Source organism: Cucurbita pepo, chromosome LG04, assembly GCF_002806865.2.
Source record: "Cucurbita pepo subsp. pepo cultivar mu-cu-16 chromosome LG04, ASM280686v2, whole genome shotgun sequence".
Taxonomy (NCBI): domain Eukaryota; kingdom Viridiplantae; phylum Streptophyta; class Magnoliopsida; order Cucurbitales; family Cucurbitaceae; genus Cucurbita; species Cucurbita pepo.
Genome location: NC_036641.1, coordinates 715,830 through 735,465, shown reverse-complemented (window position 1 = coordinate 735,465; position 19,636 = coordinate 715,830). Strand labels below are relative to the sequence as shown.

Below are 19,636 nucleotides of genomic sequence, written 5' to 3'. Positions count from 1 at the left end.
AAGAGCCTAAGGTCATATTACGATTTTAAAAGATAGGTCTCATCATTAAATGTGTGTGATTATATTACTAACCCCAATAGTGTAGTGACTTGCTGAATATTTCTTAAGTACTCAAGTCACGTGCTACTCGGGTAAAAGTAAATCGCCCCTGCACGGATGACAGTGATTTCTAGGATGGTCATGGTAGCCAACTTAGGGAAAAAAAACAAAATTGACCTAGGGTTGTTGGTCAACCCCTTTCCTACAATTAAAAGGCACTTCCCTATTACACCTTCTTCTTGTCCTTCCATGGAGTTTTTCAACACCGCCAGAGTTGTTCGTCTTCAAAGCCATCTGGGCAAGTACCTCCAAGCCGCCGACGACCAACAATCCACCCGCCTGACCCGCAACGGCGCCACCCCTCACGTCCGATGGACGGTGGAGCTCATCGCCGGAAAGCCCCACGTCATACACCTCAAGAGCTGCTTCGGCAAGTACCTCACTGCCTCCGATGCGCCTTTCATTCTCGGCACCGCCGGAAAGAAGGTCGTCCAGGCGGATCTTGCCGCCGTCCCCAGTGAAGGCTCCATCGAGTGGGAGCCGAGGAAAGATGGGTTTTTCGTGAAGTTGAAAACGAGGGCTGGGATGTTCCTCCGTGCAAACGGCGGAGCGCCGCCGTGGAGAAACTCTGTCACTCACGATATCCCACGCCGGACGGCGACGCAGGAGTGGGTGCTTTGGAGTGTGGATGCTCTTGATATCACGCCGCTTGATGAGTTGGCTGCTGACTGTATCTCACCGGCGGCCAGCTTTTCGAGCAATTCGTCGTTCTCGAGTAATTCTGATTACGATTTGGAAACCCGGTCGCCGTCGATGTCCATCTCCGGTACCGGATCTGGCCACGTCACTGACAGAGATCTGGTAAGCTCCGGACAACTGTTTAATCCATTCTCATTTTATTTGAATAGTAAAAATAAATAAATCAATATCCTTAACATTTCAAAAAAAAAAAAAAAAAACGTTAAAATTTCATTAATTTAACTTTTAGTTTTTTATTATTAATTATTATTTGTTCTCTTAGCTTTCTTATGAATTAAATGGTAAAGAATAATGATAATAAATGATAGAATAGAGAGTGTTTATAAATTATTTCATAATTANATTTGCTTCGAATCTGTCAAAGTTGACCAATTCAATGACGTTGACCTCTAACTTCGAGACAGAACTGACGTGAAGGACAATATAGGATGCTTTCTAGCTCACGAATTTCAAAATTATATTTTAATTAATTACATACATATTTAATACGCTTCCTTTTATTATTGTTAAAACTTTTTATAAACTAAATTAATAAAAATGTCCTTGAAATGTTCATTTGCCTTAAAAATATATATATTATTAAACTTTTTAAATAAAAATGTCAAATTATCTAAATATCCTTTCATTTTCAAAAATACCCTAAAATTTTCACAAGTTTCATCAATATCCAAGGTAGTGACTTCTATTATTAGAAGTATTTATGATATTTTATCAAATTATGAAAAGAAAAAATGTAATTTTAAAATGATTAATCATGGATTATAATAAATTTTGTAATTAATTGAAATAATTTGGAGTNAAAAAAAAAAAAAAAAAAAAAAAAAAAAAAAAAAAAAAAAAAAAAAAAAAGAGAACAGAGCTAGGTTTGAACCACAAAAACTATTACCGGGATTAGCAGATTCCGGCGAGGCAAAGCCGTGGGCTCCTCCTTTATCGGGTATACAGTTCTTTCCTTTCCCCGTCGTTCATTTTGCCTCTCTGCTTCTTTCTCCTGAAAAAAAGCTTCTCCTTTAAATTCGTTGTGTGTTCTTGAATTTTGATTTTTGGTCTTTTTGTTTGGAGCTCAGATCAATTGGGTTTTGCATTCGATCCCCGGTTTGGGCATGATTTGTTCTGAATTTCGAGTGTTTTTTTTGTTTGTGAGCTAATTGGGCATAACTTTGGTGGGGGATTTAACAGAGTACAATGGAGCTATTTCGAAGGGCACAAGTGGTTCGTCTAAAAAGCCACCATGACAAGTACCTTCTAGCAGAGGTAGACGAAGAATCCGTGTGTCAAGACCGCAATGGCTCGATCAAGAACGCCAGATGGACGGTGGAATTCGTCGAGCATTCAACCACCCTTCGCTTCAAGAGCTGCTTCGGCACGTACCTTACGGCCAGCAACATCCCCTTTCTTTTGGGCATAACTGGTAAGAAGGTCATTCAAACCCAACCCAAAAGGCTTGATTCCTCCGTCGAGTGGGAGCCCATTAGAGAGGGCGATCAGATCAAGTTCAGAACTCGCTACGGCCAGTTCCTAAGGGCCAATGGTGGCTTGCCTCCCTGGCGAAACTCCATTACTCATGATATTCCTCATTCAACCTCCCATCAAGATTGGATTCTTTGGGACGTTGATGTTATGGTGATTCAAACTCTCAACTCTCTCGATTCCATAGCTAGTTCTACTGGATATGAACCTATTCTCCCCCCACCCCCACCACCATGGATGACTACATCCCACCACCATTCAAAGGTTGAGTCGTCGCCGTCCCGAGATCATCATTCCCATCACAAGGTTAGCTCATGATCTCAATTCTATAACTTTTTGTCAAAAATAACATAGGGACAACAAATTAGGCTAAATCAATGTATAACTATTGCATAAGTATGAAATATGTGAGATTAGTAATATTTTACATATGTATTAATATCTTCTGTTGATATCAAATCTAATCAAATGCAGTCAAGTGGGTCACCGGACGAATTGACAATGAAGGTCGAGGGGAGAGTGATTCATTACAAAATCGCAAACGAGAAAGGAGACGTGGAAGAAGGAGAAGAGGTGAGGTTCATATTCAAAGGAAGTGAAGTGGAAGAGTTGAAGGAGAGATTAAAAGAGGAGACCCGCCTAGAAGACATCGTTGTCTGCTCTCGCAACCCTCTCAATCAAAAACTTTATCCTCTTCGCCTTCAACTTCCTCCCAACAACAACGACATGCACGTCGTTGTTGTCCCTTCGTCCGGAGGTTAGTATAGTTTCAAAAAATTTACTTTTGGTCCTTATAACTTTAGCTAATTGCCCATATCTCTCACTTTATCATATGGAATAAGGTAGTATTTCCTAGGTTTTATACTATTGTCTGATCTCGTCACTAAATGTTCATCAGATGTCGAAGCACCCGACGAAAGCCCGTAGAGCAGAGAAGTCAAACCACAAGGTTTTCTAGGAATGTTTTTGCAGCTCCAAATTGACAGAAAGTCAGATTTTTTCATGTTAAAGTTGAGAAAGAGGAGCTCATGCTTATTAATTCCCTATTGAATTTTTTTGTCTGAAATTTTTGTATCAATTGTAACATACAAAATGCCGCATTGTTTGTATCAGTTGTAGTAATAATCATTATTCACAGACTTTAGATACATTATTCAAACATTGTAAGCTTAGTCGTTATCGAATGTTGCACATTTATTCGATTTTTTAGGTTTCGGAATTGATAGTATAGGATGGCGTTTGGGATGAAGATAATGTCTACAAGAATTACAAGTCTGACTTAGTGGTAATAAGTCAACCCTTTTGGAATTCACCAAATCAATTGCAGATCATATTAAGTTCAGGTTGGAAACAAAATTTTGAGTCTATCTCTTTCGAACGGTGAAGTCAAATTTATGATTATAAGTCTTTCTGAGAATAAGGACTTTGCTTGGATGTTTGCAGGGTATCGAATGGTGGAAGCCTAAGTTCAACGAAGAATACTATCAAAGAGGAGAAAGAGTAAGTTCATTGACATTGAAAGTATTGGCATGCTAATACAAAGTGTTTTTTTTCATTTCAAAAGATTGTATTTTTTTGGAGTTAGGATGATTTGGAGAAGGTTGTCTACATGGTTGCGTTAAAAAGGAGGTTTCCAATCCAGTAAGAAACAGTTCAATGTCGAGTGTATCAACGACTCATAAATGGTACCTTTGTGCTTCAATATTTAGGTATAGAAAATTGTGGATTGTTAAGAAATTTCTAGATGAGTACAACTCCACGTAATATAATGGATTATGCTTGAAAAAATGATGGGATTAGCAAGATTTCCAAGGGTTTTTTTCTGAAATGTTTGGTCAGGGAATAGAGTCTTTGGTTCAGAAAGGCCAACCGACCGAGTTAGTTGTATATATCTCACTTCAGCGATTTACCCTTTCTAACAGTAGATGTGATCGTTGAATGCTTAATTCTATTCCCATATGCTTAATAGGTCCTTAAGCATATTTACATTGCTCGAGTTTGTTGAAAAATCAGTGGATAAGTATGTTCCCCTATAAGTTCTTAGTAGATGTCAGTTCTTCATCATTTTGATCACTGTGGTCAATGTAGTGTATGCTTCTTTGTATTAAGAGTTTCTGTTTAAACAATGTTAATTTAGTGGTTTAGATTTAATTTAAGATTGTTACATTTTGTTGATCTGAGATGTTGCGTACTTTTAGGCTTTGATTTATTTTATTAAAAACTTCAAAGTTTTGTAAAGGATGAAATATGGCAATTGGTTGGTGGCTACAGGTTTGAGTAAGAATACTTGGGAGGGGGATGATTTTAGTGCCTCAAATTACTTTGGCCTCCAGCTTAGTAAGAAAATGGTTCAATTAGGGTTCTATGAGAGAAACAACATTAGGCCAACCACTTCAGGAGGCAGAGATTTAACCTTTCCTGTTACAACTAAAGTATTTTCCTTTCCATAGAGGAATGCCACAATAAATGAGAGAAAAAGGTTCTCCAGATCATAGAAACTGTCTTAGCTAAGCTACAATACCAAGATTGGTTTCACATGGACATCAAAATTCCAACTCAACTTCAAAAACTTTAGGATATTTGCAAGAAATCACCTAAAAACTGTTGGGTTTTCAAGCACACAGATGATAGGAGAAAATAAACGAACGAATCATTAGACCAAAAAAAGGTTAACAATGGGTATATCTTACAGGAAAGAGAAAATCAGTCAGATTGAGCTCAAACAAGAACATGGAGTTTATATAATACGTGTAAATTCAAATCACTGGTCAAGTTAGAATATAGATAATTTTCATATGTTTGCATAAAAAGAGGAAGAAGAGTGAGAGAGAGAACTTATTGCTGGAGATTTGTGGATTTAAGTTCCACCAGAAGCTGATCGGTGCTTCTGAATCTTCTTCTCCAGCTCTTCCTTACGGGCTCCAACCACCGTATCCAACACTTTCCCTCTCCTCAGCAATACAAATGTTGGCATTGCTTGTACTCCAAAATCCTGAGCCACATCCTGATTACAGAGACACTCGTGTCATTCTCACAATTGGATTCAGGGTAAATTTCTTTTAGTCATTTTTTCACTTTAGTCCGTGTTAAAAAGATTCAATCTAGCAAATTATGTTTGAACATTATTCTAGAATTCAATAACATGTTGAGATGCAGATTCAAGTCTCTAACATTTTAATTGAGGATACAATGTCTTAACTTGTTGAGCTGTGAGCAGAGGGCATAGTTTTCAATTATATCATAAGTAACTCCTCCAAGTTTCTATGATGAAATTACATGAAACCATACCTATTCAGAGAGAAAAGTTTCGTATTTCGTCTCCAAGTTACTAAGAAATTGGCAGAAATTGCAAATTTTCCACTCTTATATGCTCAATTCCTCTTCTAAGCTTATGCTAACTCACTACTATCATTCAATTTCAACATAGACCAACAGAAAGATATTATTAGAGTAACAGAGACTAAACTGACGAACACCCTAACATAAACCACCAAAATTTATAATTAGCAACAATTGCAATTAAGAATCAGAAACAGAAACAAGGGAATGCCAAATTAGAAGTAGAAAGACATACAGATAACTCATCGACATCGATTTTGATGAACTCAACATCAGTATATGTACTGGCCATGGCGTTGAAGGACGGCTCCATGAGCCTACAAGGTCCACACCAAGTCGCCGAGAAATCAATCACCATCTACTCTCACACAGTCGCAAAAAATTCAACGAAGAGAGAAAATCATATCACCGATCAACAGTAGTCCTAGAAAAAACCCCTTCAATCAAACGACTGGCAATGGAAAAGGTAAAATTGATTCTTACGAGCTTGGAAGATTCCTGAACGGAATCGAAGTGGAGTTTCCATCTGGCCGACGAATGAAAAGAAGACACCGACGACGGCTCCGACGAGGCAGCTTCGGCACTCGCCGTTGAGGGGCCGAACCATTTAGAAACAAGAGTGCCGATCGTTGAGAAAAGAACTCCCATTTTTCTCTCTCTCTATTNGGTAAAATTGATTCTTACGAGCTTGGAAGATTCCTGAACGGAATCGAAGTGGAGTTTCCATCTGGCCGACGAATGAAAAGAAGACACCGACGACGGCTCCGACGAGGCAGCTTCGGCACTCGCCGTTGAGGGGCCGAACCATTTAGAAACAAGAGTGCCGATCGTTGAGAAAAGAACTCCCATTTTTCTCTCTCTCTATTTTCTCTCTCTTGGCAAAAGAAAATGGCGTGTTCTGTGCCGGCGTAGACTTGGAGAAAATGGGCCCAACTACGGGCCCAACTGCGGCCCAACTACCAAATATTAATTAGGGATATTTAATTCAAAAAAAAAAAAGATATTTAAGGTATAAAATAGGAAAATAAATAAATTTTAATTGTCTCTAATTTACGATAATTTTGAAAGTTTTAAGTCTCTTTAAATTATATATTTTATTTTTCACTGAAACATTTTTATATCTAACTTATAAATTTCTTTCAATTTTGAGATTGGGTTAAATNGCACTGCAATGAATAATACAATAATGAGAAAGAAAATAATAATTATAAAAAAAATAATAATAATAAAAAAAAAGTAGGAGGGGAAGGGAGATTGAATAGCAAAAAAGATGCAATAAAGAAAGAAAAATGGAACAATATATCAATTGTAAATCTCCTCCTCAACCAGTTTCATCTGGCCCGGTTTCAAAAGGGACTCATCACAGTGCAAAAAACGGTACCAAATATATGTCTATGATACCCACATCATCATCTTAACATTTTATTTCTACAATCCAAAACGACTGGCGGCAACATTCATCAACACATATCGATCAACACATATCATCGAGGTCTCGACAAACAACTTGGGGAGCTATGTACCAGAAAACTCTACCTTAATTCTTCAGGCTTAATTCTTCCGGCCATAGCGAGTAATCAATTTGTCCTATCATGGCTTGAGGGCCAAAGCTAGTCCAACCTTGGCACTCTTGTCAATCGCTTTGGTGTCTACCTCCCCAGATACGGTGAAGAACGACTTTGGACGCCACTCGTGCTGGATAAGAGCACTCGCCTTCCCAAAGTTGTTCACTCGAGCCTTCACCGTGGTCAGTGGATCAAGTGCATGTTGGGTTCCAACAGTGATTGTATTCTCATTGGAGGAAAAGCTGTGAGCGACCTCTGCTCCGACGGCCGTGCTGGTCAAAGGGTTCACTGTGTGGTAGTATGATGCACTCAACGTATCACCCTTGTCATTCCTGGGTCATTAAAGGAGATAATTCTCCTTAATATGTACCAAAAAGGAGTATAACTCATAAACCTGTAAGAGAGCTGACTAGAAAACTCACAAGGTCAGAGAAGCAATTAGGTCTGCGTTAGCAAAGCTCAGTCCAGTATTGACTTTGGTGAAGTTTCCAGTTTTTGTGTCAAATGAGAGATCAGTACCGAGGGCAAGAAGATTTGACCCAACGACACCAGAAAAGTTGACGATAGGATTGGCTGTCAACCCAATACTCGTGCTGATTCCAGCATAGTCATGCAGATATTGCAGTTCCACCTACTTGACAAAAACAAAAAATCAGTCGGGTGATTCTTATCGACCTGTTTATAACTATTTCAGCACGTCAGTCAGCACAAAATGAAAAAGAAAATGCACAACTCCATCAAAAAGTAGGACACAATCTCTCCAGAGACTGAAAGTACATTATTCCATCACTCACCTTACCAGACCTTTGATCAGGGACTTTGAAACTAAGTATTGCCTTCAATCCAGGAGCAGGTTCATCCACAGTTATAGTTGTAACAAGCTACAAAATTTCAGAACAGCATTTCTTAGATTGTTAACTGATATGAGCTACAAAGAGAGGTAATCGTGCTGCTTTCAACATGAAAATGGACCAACCTATGACTATTGACTATGAAGAATTATGGTTTCCTATTCTAATCAATAAAAGTTCGAAGGAATTAAACTAGACAAGAGAGTCTACCTTCCGCAAAAAGAAGCGAGACAGAGACTTGATTCAAATGTTATATTCTATGTTGGTATTTTTATCAGTATACTACACATGTTCATACCGCTATACATGATCATATAATCCTTGATTTTTAACAGTTCACATGAACTTTCTGTATATCGTTTGGACTTTTTCAAAGGACCTTAAGCTGCATAGTGCCTCATAATTGGATAAAAATCATAGACATCCAGATATAAACATGAAACAACAATGATACTACAAGTGAACCTTCAAAATTCTTGATAGGCTAATGGAAAAAACTATGGAAGTTTAAATGTATAAAATTTTAAAACTGGTATAAAGTAATGGGGGGTAGAGGGAGACAGAGACGAGCAAGAACATACTTAAATCATAATCTGAGGGATAACAAATAAGAAAAATAGATTACATTGGAGCTTGTGTCAACTTTGATATCGGTCGTGATGTTTTTGTTCTTGAGCTGAGTATTAACATCACCCAAAAACAGGTCACCCTTCTTCGTTCCTGAAGATGTTATAGCCTACAAATAAAAACACATAAACAAAGAATTAGAAAAAACTTGTAACAATAGAGGAGAAGAATTATCAAAGTTACATCCAAAATACTAAGTACAAAAAACTAGCAAGCAAGCAGCAAATCTGAGATGGAACTTGAACTTTTAATGGAAGCCTGAACTAATTCAAAGAAACCTCTGGTGCAAAAGAATTAAGAATCACTGTGGATGATGATTGGTGCATGCAACACAAACAAAATGCAAAGTAACCAAACATTAGAGCAACTACAATTTATTTTACACGAAAATTATTAATATGAAAAGAAACCAATGATGCCCCAAAAACAGAGTGGTAATGCAAGCGCATTTGTCAATGATCATTCAAATAAAAGAAAACCCTATATTCATTACCTCAAAGAATCGAAATCCAGCCCAAATTATATATATCAAGGAAGGCTGTAATAAATTCTGATAATACGTTCAAAATCGATTACAAACAGAAACGAAGATTATAATTTCAATCCATAGAACAGCATAGAGAAGTCAAGAAAGTATATTAAGAAGCTTATTTTCATTTTTTGTTTTTTCTTCTCTTTAGCGTTCTTCAAGATTCATTCACCAATGGAAATTACATCCACAAGTGTATCTTCGACACAAAAACAGATCTAGAAACTGAAGAAAGTGTGGCAGGACGAACTCACAACTCCAGTGGGGGAGTAAGTAGTGATGGTGAACTTCTGGTCGCTCTGGTAGTCTCTGTAAAGAAGATCTGCCAAAGAAAAAGGCAAAACACAACAAAATTTGAAGAAAAAATCAACAAAAATGACATATTGAACACCATATTACCCAGAAATGAAGATGAAGAAATCAATAACCTCTAGCTCTCTTGCCGATATCAGAGTAGAGACCAGGACCCTTCCCCATGATTTGTAGTAACGGAAAATGAAATGAAAACTCCCAAAGAAATACGATAGTCCTCTTCCCCAAAGCTGTAGAAAATGGTTGGAGGAATCGGTGGCTCTCATATACACCTTCAAAACCCTAATTTCAGCGCTTTTTTTTTNTTTTTTTTTTTTTTTTTTTTTTTTTTTTTTTTTTTTTTTTTTTTTTTTTTTTTTTTTTTTTTTTTTTTTTTTTTTTTTTTTTTCTGTGAAGCTCAAATATTTTAATTTAAGTGTATGGGAAAATTACAAAATTGAGGCGATTATCATTTTAGATAAATAATTCTACAAAAATAAAAAATAATAAAAAATAAAAAACCTTTTAAGATAATAATATTTGGTAAGTTTTATGTTTTAATGTATACACCCCCACCAATTAAGTTATGTTTTTTTATTTTTTTATTTTTAAATTTTTCATTGAGAAAAAAATAATAATAACCGAGTCGTACATTGTTTTTGGAGTTAGCTCACTCTCGCAGGATCATAACTCTCATTCCGACCATGGAGAAAATATGCAAAAAAAACTATGGCAGAACAAATCACAGTAAGTTGGTCATAAGATAAAGAAAAGAAACGACACTCAAACTATACTAGTGTGACCCAAATTCAGGAGTATGTCAAATATTGGGTAAGTTCTATTAAAATTGGCGACTACTAAAACTCTTGATTCACGCTACAAACTACGCTCAATAGCTCAACAAAAGCTATTGACTTACAAGGTACCACAACCCGATAAGAGAAATAGTATTTGTTTATAAAATTATCTCATTGCGTCAAAAAAAAAAAAAAAAAATCTCGTATATATGTGTGCGCTCGTGCACGTGGGGTACAATAATTTTCATGCATTTTCGTCTTCCGTACTGTTAACAAATGATGATCTTGTCTCTTACCGGCTCTACTCCCACTACAACTGTTATATCTAATCTTCTCGATAAACTTCAAAGCTCAAAACCTATAAAAATAACTAAATAAGGGCATGGAAACCTCTTCCTAGTAGACGTGTTTTAAAATTGTGAGGCTGACGGCGATACGTAACGGACCAAAGTGGACAATATTTACTAACGGTGGACTCGAGTAGACTACCTTCTACTGATAGTTAATAGCACCAAGAAAACGTTGAACTTTCATGCATTTTCATATTGTTTTTTGATAGAATCTTCGAAGCCCGACTGATATTTCAACAATTTATAGTCTTTAGAGTAAAAAAAATGCTAAGACATGGATAGCGAAGGTTCGTTCGCTCGGGTATCGATCAAAAGTATGGCAACTTGAAATCATAAGTCGTATACCATAATGGGAAAAAATGGCTACAAAAATGTATAACTCGAAAACTTCTTTTATGCATCTGCACATGGTCTGTCCTGGTGCTTAGCGTCGATGTAATAACTTCTTGTGTTCTGATGCCACGTATCGTGTCGTGTCGTGGCAGCATTGATGATTTAGAATGATAGCAAGGAGTAATAAGCCAATGCTACTGGCAATGCAACGAGCAAGCCTAGAAGTACCCTGACACCAAAACAAAGCCCCATTTCAGTACTAGTTGAGCCCAAGAGATGAAAGTTAGAAGGGTTACCCTGTGCTTAAGACATCTGGGTGTATATTATACTCTTTCGCAAACACAAATGGAACAATGCCTTGAGGAAGTGCTGCCTGTACCAAACAACAAACAATCAAACAAAACCGACCTGATAGCAGATATGGTCCTCTTTAGGCTTTCTTTTAAGGTTTTTAAAACGCGTTTGCTCCACCACGTATAAAGGGTGTTTCCGTTCTCCTCTCCAACCAACGTGGGATCTCACAATCCACCCCCTTTCAGGGCCCAACGTCCTCGCTGACACTTGTTCCTTTCTCCAATCGATGTGGGAACCCCACCAAATCCACCTCCTTCGGAGACCAGCGTCCTTACTAACACACCGCCTCATGTCTACTCCCTTCAGGGAACAGCCTCTTTACTGACACATCGTCCAATGTCTGGCTCTGATACCATTTGTAATGGCCGAGACCCACCACTAACAGATATTGGGAGAGGTTTCAGACTTTCCCTCAAGGTTTTTAAAACGTGTCCACTAGGGGGAGGTTTCCGCACCCTTATCAAAGGTGTTTCGTTCTCCTCCACAATCGATGTGGGATCTCACAACTGGTAATGCAAATTAAAACAAACCTGCACGATTGCCACTCGGAGCAATCTGCCCTTGAGGCCTAGAGGAAGTGAGGATGCAGCCATAAGTGCAGGTCCCATTAAGAATTTCATTCCCATGGCTACCAGTGTCATCTTTGTACCGCATGCTATGATGCTTGTCCGTGATCCCATGAAAAGGCCTAAGCTGAACATGGCCATACCAAGTCCTCCAGTTGATAGAATTGTTATGGATCGGTCTATTACTTCTGGTAGTTTTACTCCCCACCTGAGAGTATGTTAGTTTCATCCCCAAACATGAGTGAAGTGAGAGCAGAGGTGTTGTGTTTCGTGTACCTGAATCTTATGCTTGCCCAAATGAGTCCTAATATTGTTGCATGAGTGTTGGGGTTGTAGATGAGCTTCCTAGCAACTGTGAAGAGAATGGACCTGGTTTTGTGCCTCCTTCCATTGCTGTCTCTTGCTTCCTCACCTTCTTCTTTGGCTAATCCTTCTTCAGTTGTATCAATTTCTGAAAGATAAACACCCGCACATCAATTGGAGAGGGGAACTAGTGCTAGCGAGAATGCTGGTCCTGGAGGGGGTGGATTGTGAGATCCCACATTGGTTGGGAGGAGAAAGAAGCATTCTTTATAAAAGTGTGGAAACCTCTTCCTAATAGACGTGTTTTAAAACCCTTGAAAGGAAATCCAAAAGGGAAAGCCTAAAGAGAACAATATCTGCTAGTGGTGAGCTTGAGCCGTTACAAATGGTATTAGAGCTAGACACCGGGTGGTGTGCCAGTGAGGATGCTGGGTCCCGAAGAGTGGTGGATTGTGAGATCCCACATCGATTGGAGAGGGGAACGACATTGATTGAAGAGGGGGAACGAGTGCCAACGAGGACGCTGGACCTACAGGGGTGGATGTTGAGAATTATTGGGAGTGAGTCCCACGTTGGTTAATTTAGGGAATGATCATGGGTTTATAAGTGAGGAATACTATCTCAATTGGTATGAAGCTTTTTGGGAAGCCCAAAGCAAAACCATGAGAGCTTATGCTCAAAGTGGACAATATCATACCATTGTGGAGATCCGTGACTTCTAACAGTGGATTGTGAGATTCCACGTCGGTTGGGGAGGAGAACAAATCATTCTTTGTAAGGGTGTAGAAACCTCTCCCTAACTGGCGCATTTTAAAAACCTTGAGGGGAAGCTCGGAAGGTAGTCGAAACAGGGCAATATCTACTAGCGGTGGTCTAGGGCTGTTACAATTGGTATCAGAGCTAGACACCGAACAGTGTGCCGGCAAGGATACTAGGGGCCCAAGGGGTGGATTGTGAGATCCCACATCAATTGGAGAGGAAAACGAGTGCTAGCGAGGATGCTGGACCCCAAAAGTGGTGGATTGTGAGATCCCACATCGGTTGAGGAGGAGAACGAGAACGAAACATGTTTTTAAAAAAGTTGAGATAATTTGATTCAAAAACCAAATTCCAATCCTTACCTATGGCTTCTGATGCTGGAGCTAAAGCAGCTGCTTTAGTGGTAGTAAACTCAAACAGAAACAACAATATATTATACCAAACAACGCTCTGCAAGACAACAATCTGGGCAAGAAGCACATCTGCTTCACTGCCATACATGGCCTTCAATACAGGCAGCCCAAGAATGAGAGTATTAGGCATGGTGGACAGAGAAAGCCCTGTGATTATCCAGTTCAAGCCTCCCCGAGACGTGATTTTAGTCACTGCTCCCATCAGAGCAATAGCTAATATCTTCTGAACAAAGTCAGCCAATATCAATTGCAGGTTCATTTTGTAGAGATTGTTGTCTGAAATGACTTGAAATGATAGCAGTGGGATTGAGAATTTCGCCACAAACTTGTTTATTCCACAACATTGCTCTGCTGTGAAGAACTTCCACCATTTTACTGATATGTAAGCTAATATCATGGCCACATACAGAGGGACTGTGGCTGCCACAACATGATACACATCAGACAACGAAATCATGGTCACCAGCAGCTGAGGGGTTTCAAAGTTTTTCCTTCAACAAAACCACTTTTCTCTGCTTTTCTTCATTGCTTCTCAGCCACTGTTCATTGGAAGCCTCTTCATCCAAGAATGCCCACTCTCCTTCAGCCCTCTTATTTATAGGTGAGCGTAAGTACCCGAACCCAACCCGACCCAACCTGACCCAACCATGTTCGGTTGGGTCGGTTTTTCGAGAAACTTGATCCGACCCACTTACACCCCTAACTCGATTGTTTAGTATAACTCATAACTAAATGAGATTTTTTTTTTTCTTTTTTCTATACATTTAGTGAACCAACTTTAGATAATCCCTCTTGTGACAGTAATATGAGGGAGTAAACTTATGGAAGTGGGGGCATTTTGTCACTGTCAGCTAAAGGTAGATTCTACCATTCTTGTGCTCATGTGCTTCATGATTTATAAGTTCTTTAAATAAAGCAGATCTAAGTAGACTGACATGATAGCTCTGTAACTTCTTCCTGCCGTGTTCTTTGTGTTCTTTGAAAGAGAGGTGTTCGCGGGTTGGATTGGATCGAGTTGAGATAATCTAATCTAGTTTTAAGGAAATTTATTAACCAACACTGTAACCGTCCAAGCCTACCACTAGCAGATATTGTTCTCTTTAGGCTTTTCTTTTTGGGCTTACCCTCAAGGTTTTAAAACACGTCTACTAGGGAGAGGTTTCCACATCCTTATAAGGAATGCTTCGTTCTCCTCCCCATCCAACGTGGAATCTCACAATCCACTCCCCTTTGGTGCCCAGCGTCCTTACTGACACTCGTTCCGTTATCCAATCAATGTGGGATCCTCCAATCCACCCCCCTTCAAGGCTCAGCATCTTTCTTGTCACACCGCCTCGTGTTCACCCTCTTTAGTGCTTAGCCTCCTCACTAGCACATTGCCCGGTGTCTGACTCTGATACTCTTTGTAACAGACCAAGCTCACCAGTCCTCCTTGAGATTCCCCTCAAGGTTTTTAAAACACGTTTACTAGGGAGAGGCTTACACACCCTTATAAAGAATACTTCGTTCTCCTCCCCAACAGATACCGATATGGAATCTCCCAAGCACAATCCATAAACTTTTCATTTATTTGAACCTCAACCCAACTCAAATAGATTCATAATCCAACCAAAGCCGTACAAATTAGGTTGAATTGATCGAATTTTTCGAGTCATCGAACACCTCTAGAAAGAATATTGGTAGTTTTCTTGTAATAATAAAGCCTGTATCTGGTCTGTTTATCTTGTAGCAGTGGGAAAAAGGAATAAAGAAATGCATTGCAAGTGAAGTAATGGGAATCATAGTGGCACAGTTCAATGCAGTTGTGTGAAGGAATGACTGCTAAAAATGGTCAAAAGCTGAGAATAATTGGGATGGGAAGGAATTTCCTTTTGTGCAATGCAAAATTTAGGTGAGTTTTGCAATGTTCTTTACAATAAAGACTTGAAAACTTGTAGGAAGCCCTTGAAGAATGATGCCCAAGGCCTTATAGAGCCTCAAAAGTAGCTCAACAATTGGAATTTGATCCCTTTTTTGTGTTATTGATTACAAGAAAAATTGCCAACTCATTACAAAGTCAAGAACATCTCATTGATATAGAATTGTTTTAAGCTAGTGGCCCAATGGTTCTTCAAATGCTATTCTCCATTTAATTCTGATATCAACAATGGGTATCATCTCAAATTCTTTATGCTATCAAATGTTGTGACATACAATATCTTTTGCTACTCACTTTGTCCATTGGTTTATGAAACACTGTTCTTGGGAGGGTTATGCTGTCTCCACCTTGTTTCCACTCAAAATAAGCTTTTCACTTCTTTTCACACTTGGTTAAAGATATTGCTTTTTTCAACCGAGCATATAATTTAATTGGTTAAAGTATATATCCTCGATCATAGGTCAAGAGGTTTAAATTCTTCTACTCACGTGATGTTGAACTTAAAAAAAATCTTCAAATTTCACGTTATTGGTTATGCTTATACATTAGTATTTACGTGCTATGCTTAGCTTCTTATGTGACTCCATTGGAATAAAAATAGAATATACCATTGTTTTCTATTAACCTAAGGAGTTAGTGTGACATAACTTTTTAGGCTAAAATATTGAATTAAAATGTCCTTATTAATCTAAGATCTATGAAATTAAATGTAACTACCATGTTCATGTGTCATGGTATTTAATTGCGATATCGTCGTGAACCTACAAAGGTGTCTTGTCTTTACTAGAAGAGCACATGACTTGAGTATTTTTAAAAAATATAATCTCACTATTAAGGTCAGGGAATACAAACACATATAATAATGAACACATGTAATACTTTCTTACCCATGGCCTACATGTATGAGCCCACGAGGCAGCCTCCCCAAAATTATTTTGAAGAATAAAATAAATATATGTACAATTATTTTGTAAGTAAAAGTCATGAACCAATTTAATCCAATGGAGACGACAATTCACTTGAATTAATTAAAATTATATATAATTTCATTAAACAAATTAATAATGCGATTAGTTTTTAAAAGATTTAAAACATTCTAATTCATATTAATATCGCTCGGGCCAATATGATATCAGTATAACTAATATAAGGGTTGTGAGTTCTTGATCAAAATCGGATTTACTTTGTTTGGGATGAACTCACAAAGACTCGACTGGGGACTTCCCTTATAGAGTAGCGTCTTTTATAAGACTCGATTTCTCGGAGAAATGAAACTGAAAAAAAAATTCTTAGCTCTTTTGGCGGCCTTTTAACCCTTTCGATAGGACGTCTATCCACATGTATCCCAAAGTGACGTCCATTTTTTAGTATTGGATATACTCGAGAGAAATGTTTGGAATTCGACCTCTCCCAAAGTAACGTCCCAAAGTACATTTTCAAGTTGTCACAATTGATGAGTCTCGGACGTACTAAAAGTGCAGTAGAAAATTCTAGTTCAGTTAAAATATATTTTTTTTTATCCAACTACTTGAAAATAAGGTTTTAAACCCAACCCAACTTGACTGCATTTGAGTTTAATGAGATCTTAGTTATTAGTGCAACATATGTCGAAGATAAACCTAATTTTTTTAGAAAATTAAAAAAAAAAATGAACAAATCAACTCGATCCAACCCAATTGGAAATTGTCAACCCATTTGAGTCAGTCATGTCACAAATTCAACTAATTCAAAAAATTTCAACCCAACTCGACTTAAAGTTGTGAACCCATTTGGATCAGTCATGTTACCAACCCAACCAATTCGAAAATTTTCAACCCAACTCGAGGTTGTCAACCCATTTGGGTCATTCATGTCCAAACCCAACGAATTCGAAAATTTTCAACCCAACCCAACTCGAAGTTGTGAACCCATTTGGGTTAGTCATGTCACAAACCCAACCAATTCGAAAATTTTCAACCCAACCCAATTCAAAGTTGTGAACCCATTTGGGTCAGTCATGTCACAAACCCAACCCAACTCAAGGTTGTTTTAAAAGAAAGGTGGTTAAAAATAGGAGTAAAATTAAGAATGAAGAAGTTCCCTCATATGAGGCAAAAGAATAGATGGTTGTTATTCAAAAAAAGGAAAAAGAATGACTGAAATGTGGCGTATAAAAAGGGCATTGATGAGGGGATTAGGCAGGGCAAGCAATGTTTGGAGCTTAGAGAAATAAAGAAAGAAAAAACTGAGGCTTTGTACACATTTTGGTCTGGCAAGGTCTTGTGTTTGGTTTGGGTGTGTAAACCTATCTGGGTTGCTTTGTTAGGAGACCTTGACCAGCCCAAACAAGGCTTGCTTTCCCAGAGAGCCTCCAAAAAAAACACAAAAAAAAAAAAAACACACACACACACAACAACAACAACAACAATAAACAACTATGATGGCTGGCTGTCGGTTTAAGGTTTTGATGGTTCTGCTGCTTTCAATGGCTGTTCTAATGCCAACTCTCCGAGCTGGCATTGCTGAATATGATGACTTTTTGCTCAAGAAGGCTGTTGCAGCCGAACAAGTGGCTCATGAGGCCTACAACCCCGACCCCATGAATGTCACTAACCATCTCAACCTTCAAGTTCATTTGTATGATCATCCATCTTACTCCTCTCTTACTTTATTTCATTTATTTAAATACAATTCCCGGTCGCTCTTCCGAACCGAATGGAAGAGGAGAGGAAAGGAAAGGATCAGGAAAGGATCCAATGACTTTGAAAAAATTAAACGAGAAGCCGTATGATTGAATTGGTCTCAGTCACTCTTTGGGACGGAATGGAAGAGGGGAGAAGATTCTCGAACGAGGAAAATGATCCAATGATACAGAAACCAAATTAGAATTTTTTTCAAACCTTGTCTTCATTTTCTAATTTTCTATTTTTTATTGTGTCGTAGTAAGAACGAGGTTATCAAAATGATGTTTTTTTATTCATTTTCGATATAGAGCTTTTGAGGGAAGCAATAGCACGAGGAGGGGCTTAGCCAAATACAAGGGACCATGTTTGGCGACAAACCCGATCGACCGATGTTGGAGATGCAACAAAAAATGGGCCAAAAACCGCAAGAAGCTAGCCTCTTGTGTCCTTGGTTTTGGCCGAAAAACCACCGGTGGCAAAAGAGGCCGTTACTACAAAGTAACCGACCCATCAGACACTGAATTCGTAGACCCTAAACCCGGAACCCTAAGACACGCATGTATTCAAAAACGACCATTATGGATCACATTTGGACGTAGCATGATCATCAAGCTATCAAAAGAGCTATTAATATCAAGTCACAAGACCATCGATGCACGTGGTGCCAATGTCCATATAGCCTATGGTGCTGGTCTAAGCATTCAATTCTCCCGGAATGTAATCATCCACGGCCTACACATCCACCACATCGTGGCAGCCAATGGTGGCATGATCCGTGACGCATACAATCATGTGGGCCTACGAACCGTAAGCGATGGCGATGGCATATCAATCTTTGGGTCATCCAACATTTGGCTGGACCATCTCTCCATGTCAAACTGCCAAGATGGGCTCATAGACGCAATCCAAGGCTCCACAGCTATCACAGTGTCAAACTCCCATTTCACGCATCACAACGACGTGATGCTGTTTGGTGCAAGTGATTCATATCAAGGGGACTCCATCATGCAAGTGACCGTGGCATTTAACCATTTTGGTAAAGGGTTGGTGCAGCGAATGCCAAGGTGCCGATGGGGGTTCTTCCATGTGGTTAATAATGACTATACTCATTGGTTGATGTATGCAATTGGTGGGAGCCAACATCCAACCATTATAAGCCAAGGGAATAGGTTCATAGCGCCGCCAAACCCGGCTGCTAGGCAGATAACCAACAGGAACTATGCGCCGGAGAGTGTGTGGAAGACGTGGACGTGGAGGTCAGAAGGGGACTTGTTGATGAATGGTGCTTATTTTGTTCAGTCGGGGAGTTCGAGTAAGCGAAGGCCGTACAGCAGGTTGGATATGATTAAGGCCAAGCCTGGGACTTATGTTAGAAGGCTTACGCGCTTTGCGGGGTCGCTGAATTGCTATGAGGGGCGCCCATGCTAAGCCATGGTGATGAATCAAACATTTTGTCATTTAAATTCAATTCATTTTTATTGTGATTGGGTTATGATTTGATTTGGAAATTGAATGGGTGACAGATGGGATGTTCGAGAATAAAGCAAGGGCGGAGTGAGGCTTTGGAAAGGCCTTGAGATGATGATGTTTGTTTTTTTAATTATTTTTGTTACCATTTGTATGTGTGAATTGTATTCACTTTCCTTTCTTTTCTTTTTATGTACACAATTCTATTTCCTTTATAATATTACTTTTTTTTTTTTTTTTCAT

The 19,636-nt window shown here is 38.7% G+C and overlaps 5 protein-coding genes and 1 long non-coding RNA gene across 10 annotated transcripts; 2 read left to right on the top strand and 4 right to left on the bottom strand.

Moving 5' to 3' along the window:
- The first annotated feature begins 10 nt into the window (after positions 1 to 10).
- LOC111793507 lies at positions 11 to 4,812 on the top strand. The gene is made up of 4 exons (XM_023675416.1): positions 11 to 900; positions 1,978 to 2,574; positions 2,743 to 3,025; positions 3,167 to 4,812. Exons 1-4 carry the CDS (start codon positions 157 to 159, stop codon positions 3,193 to 3,195), a joined length of 1,653 nt encoding a protein of 550 aa, XP_023531184.1. The 5' UTR covers positions 11 to 156; the 3' UTR covers positions 3,196 to 4,812.
- Positions 778 to 2,133, bottom strand: LOC111793509. Its single transcript, XR_002814940.1, has 3 exons — positions 2,041 to 2,133; positions 1,685 to 1,789; positions 778 to 915 (listed from the first exon to the last, which is right to left on the bottom strand). It is a non-coding gene; the product is annotated as an uncharacterized LOC111793509 (long non-coding RNA).
- A 168-nt stretch (positions 4,813 to 4,980) lies between the features above and the next one.
- Positions 4,981 to 6,508, bottom strand: LOC111793508 (thioredoxin H2-like). Of its 3 annotated transcripts, none has more exons than XM_023675419.1 (3): positions 6,292 to 6,508; positions 5,843 to 5,965; positions 4,981 to 5,272 (listed from the first exon to the last, which is right to left on the bottom strand). In XM_023675419.1, the coding sequence occupies exons 1-3, from the start codon at positions 6,454 to 6,456 to the stop codon at positions 5,126 to 5,128; spliced, it is 435 nt and encodes a 144-aa protein (XP_023531187.1). In that variant the 5' UTR covers positions 6,457 to 6,508; the 3' UTR covers positions 4,981 to 5,125. The 3 variants fall into 3 exon arrangements, with proteins under 3 accessions (XP_023531187.1, XP_023531185.1, XP_023531186.1); XM_023675417.1 differs by lacking the exon at positions 6,292 to 6,508 and adding an exon at positions 6,017 to 6,266 and having other exon boundaries at positions 5,843 to 5,924; XM_023675418.1 differs by lacking the exon at positions 6,292 to 6,508 and adding an exon at positions 6,091 to 6,266.
- A 358-nt stretch (positions 6,509 to 6,866) lies between these two features.
- On the bottom strand, positions 6,867 to 9,753 carry LOC111793821 (mitochondrial outer membrane protein porin of 34 kDa-like). Of its 2 annotated transcripts, XR_002814979.1 has the most exons (7): positions 9,608 to 9,752; positions 9,434 to 9,501; positions 8,649 to 8,759; positions 7,967 to 8,053; positions 7,595 to 7,803; positions 7,013 to 7,504; positions 6,867 to 6,963 (listed from the first exon to the last, which is right to left on the bottom strand). XR_002814979.1 is itself a non-coding variant. In XM_023675871.1 (6 exons), the coding sequence occupies exons 1-6, from the start codon at positions 9,654 to 9,656 to the stop codon at positions 7,198 to 7,200; spliced, it is 831 nt and encodes a 276-aa protein (XP_023531639.1). In that variant the 5' UTR covers positions 9,657 to 9,753; the 3' UTR covers positions 6,888 to 7,197. The 2 variants fall into 2 exon arrangements, 1 of the variants encoding a protein (XP_023531639.1); XM_023675871.1 differs by having other exon boundaries at positions 6,888 to 7,504; positions 9,608 to 9,753.
- Positions 9,754 to 10,843: 1,090 nt separating this feature from the next.
- LOC111792365 (auxin efflux carrier component 8-like) lies at positions 10,844 to 14,112 on the bottom strand. The gene is made up of 5 exons (XM_023673772.1): positions 13,295 to 14,112; positions 12,147 to 12,321; positions 11,835 to 12,078; positions 11,247 to 11,323; positions 10,844 to 11,179 (listed from the first exon to the last, which is right to left on the bottom strand). Exons 1-5 carry the CDS (start codon positions 13,800 to 13,802, stop codon positions 11,113 to 11,115), a joined length of 1,071 nt encoding a protein of 356 aa, XP_023529540.1. The 5' UTR covers positions 13,803 to 14,112; the 3' UTR covers positions 10,844 to 11,112.
- Positions 14,113 to 17,642: 3,530 nt separating this feature from the next.
- LOC111793849 (pectate lyase-like) lies at positions 17,643 to 19,578 on the top strand. Of its 2 annotated transcripts, XM_023675911.1 has the most exons (3): positions 17,643 to 17,879; positions 18,235 to 19,360; positions 19,450 to 19,578. In XM_023675911.1, exons 1-2 carry the CDS (start codon positions 17,680 to 17,682, stop codon positions 19,352 to 19,354), a joined length of 1,320 nt encoding a protein of 439 aa, XP_023531679.1. In that variant the 5' UTR covers positions 17,643 to 17,679; the 3' UTR covers positions 19,355 to 19,360; positions 19,450 to 19,578. The 2 variants fall into 2 exon arrangements, with proteins under 2 accessions (XP_023531679.1, XP_023531678.1); XM_023675910.1 differs by having other exon boundaries at positions 18,235 to 19,578.
- Positions 19,579 to 19,636: the final 58 nt, after the last annotated feature.